The sequence below is a fragment of the Corythoichthys intestinalis genome, chromosome 9 (assembly GCF_030265065.1).
Source record: "Corythoichthys intestinalis isolate RoL2023-P3 chromosome 9, ASM3026506v1, whole genome shotgun sequence".
Taxonomy (NCBI): domain Eukaryota; kingdom Metazoa; phylum Chordata; class Actinopteri; order Syngnathiformes; family Syngnathidae; genus Corythoichthys; species Corythoichthys intestinalis.
In genome coordinates, this window is record NC_080403.1 from 40,459,993 (window position 1) to 40,480,336 (window position 20,344).

General features: G+C 39.4%; 2 protein-coding genes across 3 annotated transcripts in view; one reads left to right on the forward strand and one right to left on the reverse strand.

Moving 5' to 3' along the window:
• avil (advillin) overlaps window positions 1–9,828 on the reverse strand; it is a 31,884-nt gene extending 22,056 nt beyond the window's left edge. The window contains exons 1-7 of one of the 2 annotated variants that reach the window (XM_057846679.1): window positions 9,710–9,828; window positions 3,263–3,382; window positions 3,090–3,165; window positions 2,931–3,005; window positions 2,638–2,834; window positions 2,454–2,562; window positions 2,258–2,368 (exon numbers count right to left, since the gene is read on the reverse strand). In XM_057846679.1, coding sequence (XP_057702662.1) covers window positions 2,258–2,368; window positions 2,454–2,562; window positions 2,638–2,834; window positions 2,931–3,005; window positions 3,090–3,149 — 552 coding nt within the window. In that variant the 5' untranslated portion in view covers window positions 3,150–3,165; window positions 3,263–3,382; window positions 9,710–9,828. The remainder of the gene's footprint in view (window positions 1–2,257; window positions 2,369–2,453; window positions 2,563–2,637; window positions 2,835–2,930; window positions 3,006–3,089; window positions 3,166–3,262; window positions 3,383–9,709) is intronic. The other variant, XM_057846680.1, reaches the window with a different exon arrangement.
• olfml3b (olfactomedin-like 3b) overlaps window positions 1–19,519 on the forward strand; it is a 51,673-nt gene extending 32,154 nt beyond the window's left edge. Inside the window, exons 2-4 of the mRNA XM_057846681.1 lie at window positions 12,906–13,148; window positions 13,824–14,109; window positions 17,919–19,519. Coding sequence (XP_057702664.1) covers window positions 12,906–13,148; window positions 13,824–14,109; window positions 17,919–18,703 — 1,314 coding nt within the window. The 3' untranslated portion in view covers window positions 18,704–19,519. The remainder of the gene's footprint in view (window positions 1–12,905; window positions 13,149–13,823; window positions 14,110–17,918) is intronic.
• The last annotated feature ends 825 nt before the right edge of the window (window positions 19,520–20,344 follow it).

A 20,344-nucleotide genomic window follows, 5' to 3' on the forward strand; every position in this document is an offset into this window, starting at 1 on the left:
GTCAGATGAAATCGTGACTCCGCTGACCTCATCCACCTGTTGAGGACGCTAGAGCCCTATAGACCCCACTCACATGACGTCACAACCACGCCTCCGCGCCATATTGTCCGTCACTTCGTCTTGTTTACGCATTACCGCTATGTAAATTCCTCCTATTATGGCGTGCTTTTCTGCTCGTTAACATTAATAATCAAAATGGTGAAGGCGTGTGTGGCGGTTGGTTGCAGTAACAGAGACGATAGACGCAGAGACTTGAAGTTCTACCATATTCCGAGAGACCCGGAGAGGAGAGCGAGATGGACTGCTGCAATTCGACGAGAAAACTGGGCACCAAACGATCACCACAGATTATGTAGTAGTCATTTTATATCTGGTAAGATGCATTTAATATATATTTAGAGGGTTTTGGGCTGACAACCACAATTAAGATCATTGCGAGGCTAATCGCCGACAACATACAGTTTCGAATTCAAGATGCTTATTTCTTCCACCATCATTATTTTTTGAATAATATTTAGCTGGTACCAAGTGAAAGAAGCTGGCCTCGTCTACGGATCATCAGTTAAACAGGTGTGTCCAAACCTTTTGCAAATGGGGCCAGATTTGGTGTGGTAAAAGTGCGGGGGGCTACCCTGGCTGATTTACATAGAACAATATATTTAAACAAATTTTAGCAAGCCCTTCTGTGTGTCACATTTGCTTTATTATTATTTTTTTAATTCATAATTTCAACAATCTCATCTTTGTGGCGTTCTCTTTCAACACTCGGGCTCTTGCGAAATACTGCTGCTGTGAAATTAAACTAGCTTCAAGTTGCTTTAATTTCTCGCTACGTATCTTCCCTGTAATGTACATGTTAGCGTGTCTTGTTGGGTATTATCGCGTCACATCGAACTCTTTGAAAACAGCGAATGTCTCTTTGTAAATGAGGCAGACACAGTTGTTGCGTATTCTATTGAAGAAATAGTCCAATATCCACCTATCCTTGAAGCGTCGGCCATCGCAGTCAACTTTTTTTTTTATTGATTGTCGCCATTTTAGAAAATTGGAAGTAAAGGGTCACACGGGGGTAATGTTGCTTAGAGTGCTGCTGTTAAAGTTTTTTAAACTTTCGTGAGAATACGCTGAGTTTCTGTGGACAAGATAGTTCTAAATATCAGGATAGCAGATGTCAGGCAGAGACGGCAAAGACAGCGGGTCGAAAAATATCGATTTAGGCATCAAATATGGATCTGGCGAATGGATCGACCGAAGCTTTTCCACATAACGCCTTTTATGCAACTCATCCAATGAGTTTACAGCGTCTGAAAGCACCAGGGCTTCCATGAATTGCACTATAAATTGCACGACAAATTGAAACCATTGACAATAAACAATGACGGACAATATGGTGGCCGGATACAGCGACACGTCATTGTGTGACGTTGGTGAGTGGGTTCTTTAGTGGTAGGCGTGGCTAACCGGCAGATTAAAAGACTAATTTCTCGTCATTTGCGCTTTGCTAAATTGTTGTATATTGTCGAATCATCTCAAAATATGATTCTAATTCTGTCAGGGAGCGCCCGGGCAGGCAGGTTGTGTGGACCCAAATGCAAGGAAACAACAACGCAAGGCAGGTGGCAGAGAACTCAAAAAATGGTTTTAATTATAACTAACAAAAGCACAAAGTACAAACAAAAGGACTGGGGATCAAAAGGCAAGGTTCTAAACAAAACTTAAACGGAGGGACTGGTACACGAAGGCTTGGAGAGGTCTTGACTTTGAGACAGACAGACATTGACAATGACGCAACAAGGAGTGAACAGAAAATGGGAGTTTATATACACACAAGCAGACAAGGGGTAACGAGACAACAAGGAACAGGTGAGCACAGGAGGATAGTCTAGGAGAAGGCACATCAGGTGAAATCAATGGGCAATCACAGGGACAAGTCACACTAGGAGAAAACAAACACAAAACCTAACAAATTCACATAATAATCCTATTTAAGCCTTTTTTTCTCCTGTCGTACGCACTTTAAATGACCTATAAATGAGTTCTTGCTTTATTACACAATGTTTCCTTTGTTACTAAATTGTCTACAAACAGCCACAACCTCTGGTATTTTTCACAATAAATTCATACGCTAATGCAGTCATTTCTACTGGAAAGTACACCAATTACTCCTACTTATTAAAAAAAAAAAATATTGCAACTTAAGTGTTGGAGGATGCTTATGTAGAGGAAGCACAATGTCATGTGCTCACACTCGTCTTACTTTTAATCTTTCCTGTTTGTTGCTGTGCGGTCCATTCCACTGGATGATGGTCTTACCGATGTCCAATAAAAACACGTCTCCGAGGTTGAAGCTTTTCCAGCTCAGCGCCACCTGAAACGAGTCGGAGGAGCAGCAACGTATACACAAGGTGCTCTGTGCACCGGTTTTACATAACCGCCCTGAAATCCCGCCTCACCTCCTTGGCGACCGCTCGTTTCCTCCCTTTGACATGAAGCAGTCGCTTTACACCGTAGGTGTTGATTTCAGTGTGTCGCATACCTGATGCGACCCCACCTTTCTTGTAACTACAATTGATAACACATTGTGGTCACGGCTGAGATAATCTAGTTTAAATTTCCCCGATTTAAACTATTACTCACATTATTCCCTGTTTGAAATAACCCTTAAAAACCTCAGATTCATGGTCCTGAACTTCTCGGTGCTGGACCGGCGTAGAACCCAAAAAGTCGTCCAACTGTGTCGCATACACTGCTGCGGCGCCTTGTTCATCCTGAGATGACTCTGAACCGATCCAAAAATGGATGTCGTAGTGCAGAGAGCTTTTTACCTTCTGGGTCTGGATATTAAAGAGACATCCATTGACCCCAAAACAGCATTTAGCCGCTTCGTTTTCCATCTCAGCACTTCACACTTTACTTCAATTTGTACTTACATAGAGAAGAAGATAGCAGTCCCCCTCATAAAAGTGTCCACATGACTTCTCAGGGACTTGAACAAGCAACATTTTCTGGTTCACAAGGGGAGAATGTTTGTTTTCCATCATTTCATAACAAAAGTACTGACACATCAATATAAGAAACTGCACAAGTACCTCAATTCTCCAGATTATAATTCCAGGAGTGTGAGTTACGGCTCGAAATGTGTACTCCATGTTGCATGCAGTTCACCTGCTCAAATAAAAACATCGACCAAGAGATACAAAACAAACATCAACAAAGCCAGTTAATATCAAACAACACATTATACAGTACAACATGATCATACCTACGAACAGTTGAGCTTTGTTGACTTGGAAAAAAGGTCTTCTCCCATCCACTGTAGCAAGCGAATCAATTTGCACGCATTTGCATGTTTCAGGACTTTTCACAAAGTTCTGTCCAATCACTGAAGACAACACATTACCGTGTAGGCAAATTAGTTATAAAGCAGATTGAGTCTTATTCAAATTCAAGCATATGCTTTTTTTTCCCTCAGTTGGCACCTGGCAGTGTTTATCAACACTAGTTTTTTTCTGGCTTAACATCTCACATCAAGATCTTCAAGATCGTTCTCAATGAAGGGAATAATATCTTTTTTCGTATTTACTATTTGACTGTTTGTATTACACTAGCCCACCTAATATAAACTAAATAGCATATACAGTGGGGCAAATAAGTATTTAGTCAACCACCAATTGTGCAAGTTCTCCGACTTGAAAATATTAGCCTGTAATTGTCAACATGGGTAAACCTCAACCATGAGAGACAGAATGTGGAAAACCCCCCAGAAAATCACATTGTTTGATTTTTAAAGAATTTATTTGCAAATCATGGTGGAAAATAAGTATTTGGTCCACACCATAACTTCATCTCAATACTTTGTTATGTACCCTTTGTTGGCAATAACGGAGGCCAAACGTTTTCTGTAACTCTTCACAAGCTTTTCACACACTGTTGCTGGTATTTTGGCCCATTCCTCCAAGCAGATCTCCTTTACAGCAGCGATGTTTTGGGGCTGTCGTTGGCAGTGTTGTTAATAACGGTGTTAGAATATAACGGCGTTACTAAGGGCGTTATTTTTTTCAGTAATGAGTAATCTAATGAATTACTTTTCTCATCTTGGCAACGCCGTTACCGTTACTGAGGCGGGAAAGGCGTGCGTTACTATGCGTTACTAAGTTGGTTGAATAAAAAAAGTCTGAGAGAGACGGACTCACGGAGTTGAGAGAGCAGAGCAGGAGTGGGGAAGACGCCGTTGCAAACGCGATGCTAGGTGGCTCCAATAATACCTGACTGTAGCCATAGCCTACAAACTACGCCCACATGATACGGTAGATATCACATATTATAGAACTAGATGCAAATGACAGACAGGGCTGCATTGGCAACATGTTTTAAGGACTATATGCGTTAGTAAACAGCCGCCATCTTAAAGCAGCAGACCTCTCAGGAAGGCTCAGATGTAGAGATCCTTCCTAGCGAACCTAAGTGATTTTTTTTTTTTTTTTTTTTTAAATCTAAAATGCTCCTGAATATGCAAAATCTTGACTTAAATCTATCTTTAAATGATGAAACAGTTTTAAAACTTACACATGTTGAAAGTAGACAGAAAGGAACTAATGGAATAACGGGAGCAATTTTAACAACTTTAACGGTTGATCCACAACTTTAAATGACTTCCACACATACAAAAGGTTACTATTTAGTTATTGCAATACCCTTGTGTCTAGTTAAGTGGAGGGTAAAGAATTGGGCGAGCGCCAGTTGTCCCCAAAACCCTTTAAACTTCACATTGTGTGACCTGTTTTTAAAAAAAAAAAAAAAAAACATGAAAATTATCACTAGTTACTTTGCCAATTAACTAATTACTCTAACCCTAACCCGAAAAGAAAAGGGCAGACGGGAGAAGCCGAAGCTTATTGAATCCCGGCCCCAGTATACCATAGGACGCAGAAATTATCGTATAACAATTTTTGACATTTCAGATTGTGTAGTGATTACAAGGGTTTTTGTTTTTTTTCCCCTCCCCTTGATTGTTCATTTTCCCAATAGTCCTTGTTGATCGAGGCGATGTGCTCATTATGTTGATTAAATCCAGTAGATTAGTTCATAAATCAGAGGTTAGTTCATTCAGTTGATTCGAACCAGAAGGGAATAGCTGAGGACCGATGGCAGGACGTGTCCGCCACCCCATTTCGTCGATTTAATCCTCGTCGCAGTTTTCATTCCTTGCTGCATTCCGACGAACATTCATCTCCAGGTTTGCAGCTCCGTAGTAATTTTCATTACCATTCCGGTTGTGGCTGTGTTGGATGCCGCTAGATCATTCTTCACCTGTAATAAGTCATCACAGGCCTTGTTGAGGCTGGCGTGCACTCCGGCGATAGCGTTGGCTGCAGTAGTGGCCAATTCCACTGATCTCTTTTGGCTTTCCAACACTTTCATGATGATCCGACAAATCAAGTGGGCTTCAAGCCCCTGCAGAAGAACCGCAGCCAGCAGCGGAACAAAAAATACGCATCCTCTTCTGCTGTCTTCAACTTTGAGTGTGGTCAGACACCGCCATTTTCCCCAGCTATCCTCCATATATCCAGACTTGAAAGTGTTTCCCGGGCAGGCGCATTGTCCAGATTCAGATCACGTTGTAGAGAAGATCTTGTCCAGGGCACTCAGTGACCAATTGACCAGTTCCATGTCTTTACAGAATGTCACAATACTACTATTAAAAGTCAACTGTCTGTACACTTGCAGAGCAAAATGAGTATCTGTCCTTGTGATGTCTGTTTGAGTTCTGTTTGCATTAGCTTTGAGGTTTTTTTTTTTTTTTTTTTTTTTTTAACTCTCCTTTGTTTTGGGTACGCTTGGTTTTGTTTGCAGGTTTGAGTTGTCACCCAGACATTATTTTTCTTTTGTACAGTTCTTATCATGACTAAGAGTTAGATTGAGTCAGCAACACATTGTTTAACTAGTATCATAGTTTAAGAAAAACATGCAGAATATTCAATATTTTGAACGGTTGGACTTGGAATGATTAGGACTGGCAGCACCAAGACAACGAGCAGATAAAGACATAAAGATACAGGACGCCTTCGGAAGCCCAACACGCACGTCATGCAGCTGACTGAGCAAAATGACGCTGACAACCAGGTGATAGGCAAGACATCTATAAGCCCATGTCTGCACCACCAAATCCTACAATTAGCTCTTCCGGACAGTCCAGAACAAATGGCGGGACATCTTGCCTTGCCACAAGGAACATCTGATATGGAGGAAACCGCGACCGAGAAGTGAACACTCAGCACACACGTGGCGCTGAGGGTGCAAGATCCTTAACTCTCGTTGCCCTGACCAAGGGCGTAGGTTTGGTTTCTATGTTGGTAGGGATGATATAACAGCATAACCTGCATGTACACAATTTGCTGGGGACGGGACATTAACAAGCTTAAACAGATTGGGTGAACGGCGGTCAGGGCTACAATTCTAATTAATTAATAGACTTGATGATTGATGCAAATAAATCTGTATTGACCTATACTAACTTTCACACTGCAAATTTACAGTATAACGTCTTAGTCTGATAATTTTTCTTAAATCTAGTCGAATAATTTTCATTTTATTTTGAGTTTTAAAGGCTAGTGAACAGATGAATGTGTCAGATTCTCCCACTTAGTTTTAGTAAATATTACCATTTGTTCTTATTAAGCCTACACATCTAAAAGTCCTTCATTTTTTTCACCTAAATCAAGAAAAAAATGCTTTCAAATAATGTTCTGAACAATAGCTATTCTTAAATTAAGAACATTTATTTCCTTTTTTTTCTTTAACCTGTCCTGTTCAGCTGCTTGACACAGAGAATGGAGATCTGAGTGTCCGATTGGTCTTAAGAGTTTTAATATATCACATGGGAGTATGACATACTCCCATTGTGATCATTCAATGTACCTCATTTATTAGGAGAAAGCAGCGAACAGGAAGGGGTGATGGGGAAACAGAAGAAAAGAATGAGAGAGACAGAAGAAGCACAAACAACAACAAATACATTGAACGACTACACTAACTATGAATATGTTGGTGCTATCGTTAGCTACTTGTATCAATGAATTAAGAACATTTCTGACAAAAAAAGTTGTTTTAAGATTAAATAAACAAACTTTTTGCTTAAAAATAAGTCCTGTAAGCTTATTTTCAGCTAGCTATTTTTCTTATTTTAAGAAATCTGAGTAAAATTGACTTGAAGCACTGGCAGATAATTTCGCTGATTTCTAGTAGATTTACACTGAAAACAAGGGAATTGAAGGTTGTTTTTTTTTTGTCTTTTTTTTTTTTCAGTTTTAAGGAGGTGGGTTTTTGCAGTGCATATGTATTGGTTCAAGTGATACACTGTTTTATTCCAGCCTTTGTTTCCAAAAAACTACTGAAGACACATTTTGAAAACTTCCAGAATAAATTTCTGGATTTTATTAGGAAATTTAAATTGCATTATTTGAACACAAATTATGAATATAAACTTGTTAATCATCTCTTAAGTATCAAGGAATACAAAAAAAAAAAAAAAAACATTTGTCTTAATACCACTCAAAATTGTCTAAATAAATTAAACACAAAGAAAAAAAACTTCTTAGTCAGGGAAAAACAAAAATAAATAAAAATTGAGCCTTCTTTCGGGAAAAACACTACTGCTTTTGTCCACAAGCACAGCCAAAATCAACAAAAAGTGAAAGCTCCTTTGGGCTGCTTTAAGAGCACATAAGCAAAATAAAAATGAAAATTGTGGAGAAGGGGGTAAACTTTGGTACACTAAATTTCTTACAGCTGAGCAGAGTTGACTATATTTCTCAGTTTAAGTAACGTTAACATAGCAGAAAACACGTACAGAAGGACACTTCTCCTAAGCAGCTTCCTACTCCGTTAGCAAGTTCGCACAGTTTAATGTAATGGTAACACTAAATTGTGATGCAGGTCAGACTTTCAGTAGCAAAATTAGTGGTGCGTTTCACAACAATTACGTCTTACATTACTTGCAGCCGGCTGCTGGCCGAAAAAAAACTTCTAATATCCCTCCCATGTAACGTAATTCTGTACTGTGAGGATTGCGTGTGTGTGTGGAGGGGGAAGGGTCATGAGCCAATCAAACGTGCGTTTGAGGAAAAAATACATGGAATGGCACATTCAGCAAGTGAAAAAGGGGTAAATCTGAAAATAATGAAAATAATTCACTTAATAATGGTAGGGTCAATTCTATTGTTACAACATATGGGAAGACAATCCAAATGACCTATATTTTATTTATTTATTTATTTAATAGGGACAGTGCACATTGATGAACATCTAAAAAGATGTAAATATGCCAGATTGTGGCAAGAATATGCTAATTTACATCTGTAGTCCCTAAACAGGTGACACAAAGATACAAAAAGAAAAGAAATAACAACAACAAATATATGACTGAATACATTATCTAATGCAAATAAGGTTGCTTAAAAGTGGGTGGGGACAATTGAGCCTCCTGAAAAGTTGGTAGTGTTTTGTCCCTACCGTCCCTATGCAAACCTACGCCCTTGGCCCTGACAGCAGTAATGCCCTAATCCTCCTGTCCAATCGACAACAGACAAAAATCCTAAACCAAGCCCAAAACACCCTTCTTCCGGACCGCAGCCCACCTAACCAGTGCCTTTAAAAGACTGAATTATTCAACTAATCGTGGTCATTTTTCCCCGGAATCTTTTGTTGATTTGTGATATGGTGTCTCTGGAGCCAGCTTGCCTCCTCAGCTGGGTCTGTCTGTTCTGTATGATTGCTGCCGACTTGGAATAAATTGTCAACTTGTGTTTCGAAGCCTTTTTTCTAGCTTTAAAAATTGAGTCAGTACAAGGGGTTAAGACTCAGGTAAAAGCGCCGAGTTTGGCCTTTGGCGAGGTTGTCGGGGTTCTGCCAGCCTGGGTTGTTGGAATTGGGCTAGCGCAGTTCCGACGGTTTGGCTGGCGTGATTCCGGCAATGTGGCTAATAGGTTAGATTCCTTCATCATTCTTTGGTATGTCCTATCTACATTTTACTACAAGTTATACACACAAAACTGACATGCAAGGATGAATGACAAGAGTTTTTAAGCCTTGTTGAATCTGTCTTTTTCTTTTTCCATTTTTCAAGGACTCACGGTGTGTACATGAACATAGACACATGAGTCAAGGGCATTAATGACAAGTTAAAATAACATTTTTAGCCTTGTAGAATCTAAAACGGTATTTATTACTTTGCCATGTTTCCAGGAATTCTCCTTGCATGTGCCTCAAATGGAATGATGCTATGCAAGTTACTGGCCAAAATGAAATGAATGACACACCAATTCAAGTTGAGAGTCGAGACTACTGGAAAATCGCTATGAATCACAGTATGAGCGCTGTGGGTCACTTGGGATTTTTTTTTTTTTTTTTTTTTACATTTAGGTGGAAAATATACAGCATAACAATGATGATTTCTTCCAGCTATTTGATCACTGAAGGTTTTAGAAGCTGTAAATAATTACAAAGCACCTGACTCATTTACCACACGCCAAAATACTGTTTCAGTTCCTGCATTTGTCAGCCTTATAATTAAAAGGATTGTGATCTGGGAAAGACAAGTAACAATTTAAACGTTGTTTACTACATTTATCTTTCCTCTCTACAGTTTTATCTCTTGTAGGGTGAGACAGGAAGCTATCGTTTCAAAATCAAAAAGTCAATTTATACTTACACTTACTCAACAGATTTTGCCAAAAGGTTTGGCCTGTTTCAGTTGTCAGGATAGGTCGGTTCGTTGTCTGAAATTATTTGGCATCACGGGACTTTTAAGAACATGGTCATAAAAGGCAATGATGTCATGAAGAGATTTTTTTTTTTTTTTATGTCATACTGCTATACTGCTGACAGCTACGTGATTATATATCATGAAATGAAGCCTTTGGATTTCACCAGTTTTACCAGGCAAAACAATTTGGAATTTAGCTAAGTCATTTAAGCCATTTTCTGTAGCAGTTGTACTAAATACGTTAGTATGACTCTATTATTAGGGGTCGGCAACCCAATTCCCAATTGGAGCAAAACAAACAAACAAAAAAAAAACAAATACAGTGGGGCAAATAAGTATTTAGTCAACCACTAATTGTACAAGTTCTCCCACTTGAAAATATTGCAGAGGCCTGTAATTGTTACATTGGGTAAACCTCAACCATGAGAGACAGAATGTGAAAAAAAAAAAAACAGAAAATCACATTGTTTGATTTTTAAAGAATTTATTTGGTGGAAAATAAGTATTTGGTCAATACCAAAAGTTCATCTCAATACTTTGTTATGTACCCTATGTTGTCAATAACGGAGGCCAAACGTTTTCTGTAACTCTTCACAAGCTTTTCACACACTGTTGCTGGTATTTTGGCCCATTCCTCCTTGCAGATCTCCTCTAGAGCAGTGATGTTTTGGGGCTGTCGTTGGGCAACACGGACTTTCAACTCCCTCCACAGATTTTCTAAGGGGTTGAGATCTGAAGACTGGCTAGGCCACTCCAGGACCTTGAAAACAGGTCCCTTTGCAGAAAAACAGCTCCAAAGCATGATGTTTCCACCACCATGCTTCACAGTGGGTATGGTGTTCTTCGGACGCAATTCAGTATTCTTTCTCCTCCAAACACGAGAACCTGTGTTTCTACCAAAAAGTTCTATTTTGGTTTCATCTGACCATAACACATTCCCCCAGTCCTCTTCTGGATCATCCAAATGCTCTCTAGCGAACCGCAGACGGGCCTGGACGTGTACTGGCTTCAGCAGGGGGACACGTCTGGCAGTGCAGGATTTGAGTCCCTGGTGGCGCATTGTCTTACTGATAGTAGCCTTTGTTACTGTGGTCCCAGCTCTCTGTAGGTCATTCACTAGGTCCCCCCGTGTGGTTCTGGGATTTTTGCTCACTGTTTTTAGTATCATTTTGACGCCACGGGGTGAGATCTTGCATGGAGCCCCAGATCGATGGAGGTTATCAGTGGTCTTGTATGTCTTCCATTTTCTAATAATTGCTCCCACAGTTGATTTTCTTTACACCAAGCATTTTACCTATTGCAGATTCAGTCTACCCAGTCTGGTGCAGGTCTACAATTTTGTCTCTGGTGTCCTTCGACAGTTCTTTGGTCTTGGCCATAGTGGAGTTTGGAGTGTGACTGACTGAGATTGTGGACAGGTGTCTTATATACCGATGTTTTACTTCCGGTCTCCAGTCATGTGAATCTGCATATTAAGCTAAATATTTAGTTTGACCGTTTACTGATTTAACATTTAGGATATAGGATATAAATTTAAGATTTAAATTAAATATTTTGTTCTGGATTTAAAGAATCAGGTCCAAAACTTCAACAACAACAACAAAAAAATCTAAACATTTCACACTATTTTAAACACTGTGTGGCGCTAAATGAGAGAAAATGTCATAATTTTCAGCATGTGCTGCTTTACAAACGGCGCCCCATAGGCCACACACACTACTGAGCCTCACTTTGAAGGACATTACATCAAAAGTTGGATCAGCCTATAGTGTGTTTTCCCACTTCAATTATGTGTATAACTCCAAATCCAGACCTCAATGGGTTGATACATTAGATTTTCATTCATAATTTTCGTTTGATTTTGTTGTCGGCACATTCAACTATTTAAAGAACAAAGTATTTAACAAAACTATTTCATTCATTCATATCTACAATGTTTTACTTTAGTATCCTCTTGGTGGCCGAAACGTGTCACTGCATGTAATTGACATTCCTATGTATATAAAAGTTGTAAAGCAAGAAAACAAACAACAAAAATGAATGAAATGAACAAAAAAGATTCTTATAATGGGTCAAAATAATATTTTGAACAGATCATGTGACTAGCACCTTAAACGGTCATTTGCTTTGCATAATATTTAAAAATAATAATAATAATAAAATAAAAAATAGGAGAGGGCAATTTTATTTTTCAAATTATTTTTTCTTTGATTGAAAAAAATATTTTTTTTTGATTGAAGCAACTTTTGGGGGGATTGAATGATTTAGACACCAATGTCCTACCCATAATATGGCCCAAACATAAAAAGGATTGCTAAAATCTGCTGAACTTTTTTAATGAAAAATTAAGTGTTCAAATCCAAATTTTTGACCCTCAAATATTTTTTTCGCATTCAAAGACTTTTTTTTATGATCGAATTTTTTTTTTGTTTTTGATTGAAGTGATTTTTCTTTTCAAAATAGTTTTTTGTATGAAGCAACTTAATTTTTGATTGAATAATAAAGACACAAATGTCCTAGCCAAAATGTGGCCCAAACACAAAACAACATTACTTCAATCAAAAAAAAAGTTGATTCAATCAAAAAAAAAAAAAAAAATAAATAAATAAATTAAATTAAATTAAAATTGCTTTCAAATGCATTTTTTGGGGGGGTTTCAACTTTATGTTTGCATTCAAACACATTTTTATGATTGAAGTGACTTTTTTTTTTTTTTTTTTAAATATATATATTTTGATGGAGGCAACTTTTTGTTTTGATTGAAGCATTTTTTTTTTGATCGAATAATGAAGACACAAATCTACCTCTATATGTCTCCGCCCAGGGGATACAATTTTTGAGTGAGGTAACTACATTGGCACGACACCGGCGGGCGTACCATATTCAATGGATGATTATCTTGGTGAAAAGTATGCTTGTCCTGCCAGCAGCCTGATTTAGAATTACCCTCAAGAATAATGGGAAACAAAAAAAACGCTCATTTTCAACTTATTATTATAAATATTCTTGTAAGTTAATTTCATTGCTGACAATGCGTTTTGGGGTCATCAACATGTTGTGTCCCCCCTGCCCCAAAAGTCAAACTCCGCCTATGAGTATATTTAATATTTTAATGTACCTTGCTTCCTATATTTGTCTTCAGGTGGAAGCCAAAGAGAAAAAAGGGAACGTCACCACCACCAGATGTTCCTGGCTCCTCCCAGTGAGCTCAGCTGAACATTCCAGCCCACCTTCAGGGATCTGCCGGCTACTGCACACACTCACCAGTCTAGCAAGAGGAGACAAAATGAGAGGACTGATTGTCTTCATCAGTGCGGTGTGCTTGGCCAGCACACAGCACCAAGCTCTGATTGACTACTTGGAACGCCGACTGCTCGCGATTGAGGTGAGACTTCTCTAAACTTCCAGGAATAAGGCAAAGGTGATGGAATACAGATGTGCTTAAGTTCTACGGAGAACACAGAATTCACTGATGTGTAGAGCCTTTGAAGAAAGCTGAGAAAATTACCTCATATTAATCCACTTCTAGTGGAGAAATGGACCAAAGTAAAACTAAACTTGTTAGTATTGTTTAAAAAATTTAAAAAAGCAGAACAATTTGATCTCGAAGAGAACTGCATTTATCATCCTAATCAAGGAAGTTGTTACTTCAACATCAATATCCTGTGTGGAAAATTTCCAGGAAGTCTACGAATCTCGCTTTCTGGAGACTTATTATCCCTTAATGGTATACTAGTCACTATATCATTAAAGGATAATAGCCTGGCGTCATGGAAAATTAGGAATGCACTTAAAATTTCTGACGTATTATGGCACTGAAATCCTTATAAATATTGTTCTTTGGAATTCCTCTCCTGCTTGTTTTTCTTGTTAATCCTTCTCTGCGAAAGGGTGGAATCTCAGCTAAAACCATAGATTTTACATGTGAAATGTTCTCACGTGCAGGCGGGTGTCAGGACCATATCATTTCTGGGAATACTCAATCATTACATTTGAATATTTGTTCTTATCTGTTCATACACAACTGATTGGTCCCTGTTTTCCTGCTTCAACAAAATAGGACCGCATCTCCCTGTGGCATGAACAGGCCACCCGATATGCCTCCGAGCTGCGGGAACTCAAACAACAGATGGTTTCTCAGCTCGAGAACCTGGACAAAGAGAAGGAGATATTGCGCGTGAGTCTGGACAGCATGGGGACGCGCGTAGACCGAGTGGAGCGCGAGTTGGACTACCTGGAGAGCCAGAACGGCGCTCAGCCGTGTGTGGATGTGGACGACAAGCTGATCGAGCAGCAGGTCATTGAAGTGCAGGAGAAGCAGAAGACCAAGTACTTCAAACTTACTGGTAAGATTCTGATGATCTTAAAGGGAACCACGGAAAGAAAGACATGTAGTTCTTAAAAGATAAATGTTAGTACGAGTTATAATAATTTGATATTAAAACCCCTCATAATGTTTTCGTTTCAATAACATATGTAAAAATTTTAAACCAAAAAATTAACGAGTAGCTCGCCATTGTTGTTGATGTCGCAGGCCGGTGATGTCACATGGGTACGCTGCCGTACTTTCACAGTGTCAATCTTTAACTATATAAGGTAGTGATTTAAATATACCACAAGGTGTCAATGGAGAGTTTTAAATTAATTAGAAATCAACCCAATGAGTGCGTTTTGTCCCTTGACTGATGCCGTAGTTTCCTTTTTAGTGCGGGTCCATTGTGCCTTATGTTCATTTGTATGTTGTCTTCACAACACACATTACTCCTGATAATGTCTCCTAGCATCATAGTATGTATATTATGACTAAATATTGCCATTCAGTGTATTTGTTGAGCTAAGCGAGTTGCTAAAATAAAGTTTGACCAAAGTCTGAGTATGTTTTATGTGTATTTTGCATATCTATTTTGATTATAAATTTGGAAATACATGTTCTCTGGGTGTTTACTTTTTGCCAAAAACAAAACAAGAAAAAGAAACCCTTCGTTTCATTCCTATTAAAATTATAATGATTAATATTTAAATTTGCAAACGATTACCTAATGTTCTAATTTTCTTTGTGGGCCCCCATCAGGGCATGGGCCCTTAGAATCAGTATCAATTTCCACCCCTATACAGTCCCTATACCACGGGCTATCAGCAAAAATAATCAAACTGCTGTGTTTCACTGTATACCCTAATCATATGAAAAGCACACGACAGCTCTGGTTGCGAACTATCTCCATAATAATATTGGAATAAGTTGGATCACACAATAGTTTACCGTGAAGATCTTCAAACAATTTTTGACATCAAACACTCTCCTGCTCTCGTCATGAGAGCAGGAAAGTGCTGTCACTAGCGAACTTGACACATGAACGCGACTCGTCTCATCCCGTCTTTCCTGTTCATTTTGCTTTTGCAGTCTTTATAATTAATGTTCCACTCGGGTTCAAAAGTGAAGGGCAGAACCGATGACATGTTTATGCAGTCAAAGAGTGACACTGTGGAATCCGGCAGCGTACTCATGTGATGTCACCGGCCTGCGACGTCAACAACAATGGCGACCTACTAGTTAAAATAATTAGCCAAATTTTATTAAAATGAAAAAATTAAGATGGGTTTTACCGTATTGGCCCGAGTATAAGACGGTGTTTTTTGCATTGAAATAACACTGAAAAAGAGGTGGTCGTCTTATATTCGCGGTCTAGATATTATACCCATTCACGACGCTAGATGGCGCCAGATATCATTGAAGCGATGTTCTGTCATTACAGATCTCAGCTACTCTTTTTAGTTTAACCAGTTTGCATTATTTTATTGCAATGTTTTTCCTCATTCAGATTTATTTCAAGATTAAAGTTACAGTTAGACTTTACTTTGATGGTTAATGCAGTTATTGCAATTTTGTTGTTTTATCACAATAGATTGGTTTATTTACATTTCAAAAACCAGAAGCCATTCATTTACGAATGTGACTGCACTTTAGTTTACATATTTAAATGTTCAGATGTTAAGATTTGAATGAGGAAAAATAACATGCTTTTTCTCTCAAATATATTGTTATAATTAGAGATGCCGATCGATCGGGTCCGATCACGTCATTTTCAAAGTATCGGAATCGGCAAAAAAATATCGGACATGCCTTTTTATACATATGTATATATATATATATATATATATATATATAAACGATCTGGATCTGATCGGGAGCAAAAAAAAAAAATAGGATCGGAACAACCCTAGTTATAATCATTTGTTTCGGATGTACTGTAATTATTTTCTGTATAAAAATTGATCTGGTGTTCAAAAAGTCTTTTTTCAAACTTGAGTCTTGAAAAACAGGGGGCCGTCTTATAATCAGGGCTGTCTTATATTTGGCCCAATACAGTGCCTTGCAAAAGTATTCGGCCCCCTTGAATTTTGCAACCTTTCGCCACATTTCAGGCTTCAAACATAAAGATATGAAATTAAAATTTTTTGTCAAGAATCCACAACAAGTGGGACACAATCGTGAAGTGGAACAACATTTATTGGATAATTTAAACTTTTTTAACAAATAAAAAACTGAAAAGTGGGGCGTGCAATATTATTCGGCCCCTTTACTTTCAGTGCAGCAAACTCACTCCAGAAGTTCAGTGAGGATCTCTGAATGATCCAATGTTGTCCTAAATGACCGATGATGATAAATAGAATCCAAATGTGTGTAATCAAGTCTCCGTATAAATGCACCTGCTCTGTGATAGTCTCAGGGTTCTGTTTAAAGTGCAGAGAGCATTATGAAAACCAAGGAACACACCAGGCAGGTCCGAGATACTGTTGTGGAGAAGTTTAAAGCCGGATTTGGATACAAAAAGATCTCCCAAGCTTTAAACATCTCAAGGAGCACTGTGCAAGCCATCATATTGAAATGGAAGGAGCATCAGACCACTGCAAATCCACCAAGACCCGGCCGTCCTTCCAAACCTTCTTCTCAAACAAGGAGAAAACTGATCAGAGATGCAGCCAAGAGGTCCATGATCACTCTGGATGAACTGCAGAGATCTACAGCTGAGGTGGGAGAGTCTGTCCATAGGACAACAATCAGTCGTACACTGCACAAATCTGACCTTTATGGAAGAGTGGCAAGAAGAAAGCCATTTCTCAAAGATATCCATAAAAAGTCTCGTTTAAAGTTTGCCACAAGCCACCTGGGAGAAACACCAAACATGTGGAAGAAGGTGCTCTGGTCAGATGAAACCAAAATTGAACTTTTTGGCCACAATGCAAAACGATATGTTTGGCGTAAAAGCAACACAGCTTATCACCCTGAACACACCATCCCCACTGTCAAACATGGTGGTGGCAGCATCATGGTTTGGGCCTGCTTTTCTTCAGCAGGGACAGGGAAGATGGTTAAAATTGACGGGAAGATGGATGCAGCCAAATACAGGAACATTCTGGAAGAAAACCTGTTGGTATCTGCACAAGACCTGAGACTGGGACGGAGATTTATCTTCCAACAGGACAATGATCCAAAACATAAAGCCAAATCTACAATGGAATGGTTAAAAAATAAAGGTATCCAGGTGTTAGAATGGCCAAGTCAAAGTCCAGACCTGAATCCAATCGAGAATCTGTGGAAAGAGCTGAAGACTGCTGTTCACAAACACTCTCCATCCAACCTCACTGAGCTCGAGCTGTTTTGCAAGGAAGAATGGGCAAGAATGTCAGTCTCTCGATGTGCAAAACTGATAGAAACATACCCCAAGCGACTTGCAGCAGTAATTGGAGCAAAAGGTGGCGCTACAAAGTATTAACGCAAGGGGGCAGAATAATATTGCACGCCCCACTTTTCAGTTTTTTATTTGTTAAAAAAGTTGAAATTATCCAATAAATTTTGTTCCACTTCACGATTGTGTCCCACTTGTTGTTGATTCTTGACAAAAAATTTAAATTTTATATCTTTATGTTTGAAGCCTGAAATGTGGCGAAAGGTTGCAAGGTTCAAGGGGGCCGAATACTTTTGCAAGGCACTGTATTAAATTATTATAACTCGTGCTAACATTTATCTTTTAAGAACTACATGTCTTTCTATTTGTGGTTCCCTTTAATTCAAGGGTTTAACAGACAAAAATTAGACAAGGATTATGAGGGGAACATTTCTATCTTCCATGATGCAAATATTACTTTTCCTTAGACTGCAACGACATGCTTTCCACCATAAAGGCCATGAAGATCTTAAAAAGAGTGGGAGGCCCCAAGGGAATGTGGACCAGAGACACCGGCGGCGCCTCGGGGAAGGTCTTCGTCTTTAATGGGACGCATGAAGACAGTATCTTTGAGTTTTCCACTGTCCAAGCCTTTACACGCTCACAGGGCCTGTCTGACTCCAGGCAGTTGCAGCTTCCCTCTGCGTGGCAGGGGACGGGACATGTCATCTACAACAATCACGCCTATCTGGTCATTCAGGCTGATGAGGTGACGCTGGTCAAATACGACTTAAGAAACAGGTCTGTGATTGATAGCATGGTGTTCCCAGACCAGGACTACCTCCCAGTGTACAGCCTAAACCCTGAAACTGTGATGGACCTGGCTGTGGATGAAGAAGGCCTGTGGGCCATTTACTCAAAAGGTCAGAATGAGAAGCAAATCTCCTTGAGTAAACTAGACGCCGTATCGCTGAGCATCGAGCAGACGTGGGACACAAGCTGCCCAAGAAAGAACGCAGAAGCCGCCTTCGTCATCTGTGGCACGTTGTACGTGGTTTACAACACGCAGCAGCCCGGTCGCTCGCAAGTGCAGTGCGTATTTGACGTCAACGACATGGTGGGCAACGATGACGTGCCTCTGGTTTACTTCCCTAAACGTTACGGCGCTCACGCTAGTCTCAAGTACAACCCGCTGGAGCAGCTGCTTTATGCTTGGGATGATGGATACCAGATTCTCTACAAACTCGTCATGAAGAAGAAACTTGAGGTTTAGCACCAGACAGCGGAATCTCTAACCAACTTTGTGGTAGCTATCAAGCAGTTTCGGCCGCACGGTGTTGTGTGAGTCCCCTGGGCCAGTGAACATTTTAAACACCTTTTGTACAATTGTCTGTTTTGTGTCTCTTTATATTGTGCCACAATGAGTTTACTGTGCATTAATGAATATCTTGTTTTCTTCACATTGTGGCTTTTAACTGCTGACAGCCTTCTGCCTAGATGGATCTTGTACTTAGCTTTTTGTTATTTAGACAGTTCAATCAACTTTTGTCATGAATTAGAGTGACATTTTTTAAAGTGCATTCCATTTTCACTTACTAAATGGAAAAGATTCATCAGTAGCAGCCGAAGGAGTTCAAATATCTGCGAGGATATCCAAATTTCCTCTTACTTTCCACTAAGCTCTTACATGAGCAGTGCTTTGTTCTGATTAGTTTTTGCCTGGTTGTGATTATGGTTTATAAAGGAAAAACCAACTTGGCCTGATTGAGATACAGTTTACTTAATCCAGTTATAATGAAAGACAAACATGGGTATAATCCCTCGAGTAAGTCTTTGTGTTACATCTAATCAAATGTGACAGCGGTGGTTCAAACCACATCAAACATTCGGTTCAAGCTCAAAGCTTATTAGCAAGACTTGTTTTTTTTTTCTTGGTGGTATTTGCTAGCTGGCTAGCACCGCTGTTTCCCTCTTGGAACTATGGAATTTTGTGAATCAAATATGATCAATTTAGTTGTTTTTCACAAATTAGAATACTTTGTAAATACCAAACACCACAATAGGTGTAATTCATACATTTAAATAAATCAATAACTTAAACGGGAACAAGTTGAAAACTACTGAAGGTAACTTTTTACCTCACATGCTGCCTCAAGCACGTAGCCTATACACATGCACCCCCCCCCCCCCCCCAAATATACTACCTGTAGTCCAGTGCTTCTCAATTATTTTCTGTTACGCCCCGCCCCAGGAAGACGTAAACGTTCCGCGCCCGCCCAATTCTCTGCCACCACTGTACATATATTGTAGTATCATTTGTATATAAAATTCATATTATTATTAAAGATGCACCGATACCGATACTAGTATCGGCAGGGGGCGCCGATCCGGCCCGAAATGGTGGTATCGGTATCAGCAAGTACCAACAAAGATGGCGCCGATACCATTTACTGGTCCATTATTATAACATTTGACCGCAGCCTTTTTCTCCTCCTGATGCTCACTACACTCCGTCTCTGTGTTGTGTGATGACACGTGAACACAAGCAGCTATCGCTATTGGCCTGCTCCAGACCAATGAGAGCGGGCCAATAGCCACTCCTAACCAATGATAAGGCCGCTTTTTCATATGGAGGAAAAACAAACCAGGAGAAATGGCGGCGGTCGGGAAGTATTTCAAAATAGAAATCATGTCGATTAAAATCAATGGCTGCATGCAAGATTTGCGACCTGAAAGTTTCAAGATGTGGAGTTAAATCGGCCAATTTCAATACATTTCAAAACATTTGAAGACGAAACGTGAACAAACACAACGAGTTTGAGCCTGCAAGAGCAGGACTGCTCTCCAGAGGAAGGGCGCTGGACCGGAGCAACAATCTCTGGTCAGTTCACTACGCCTACTTACTTTACTTTTG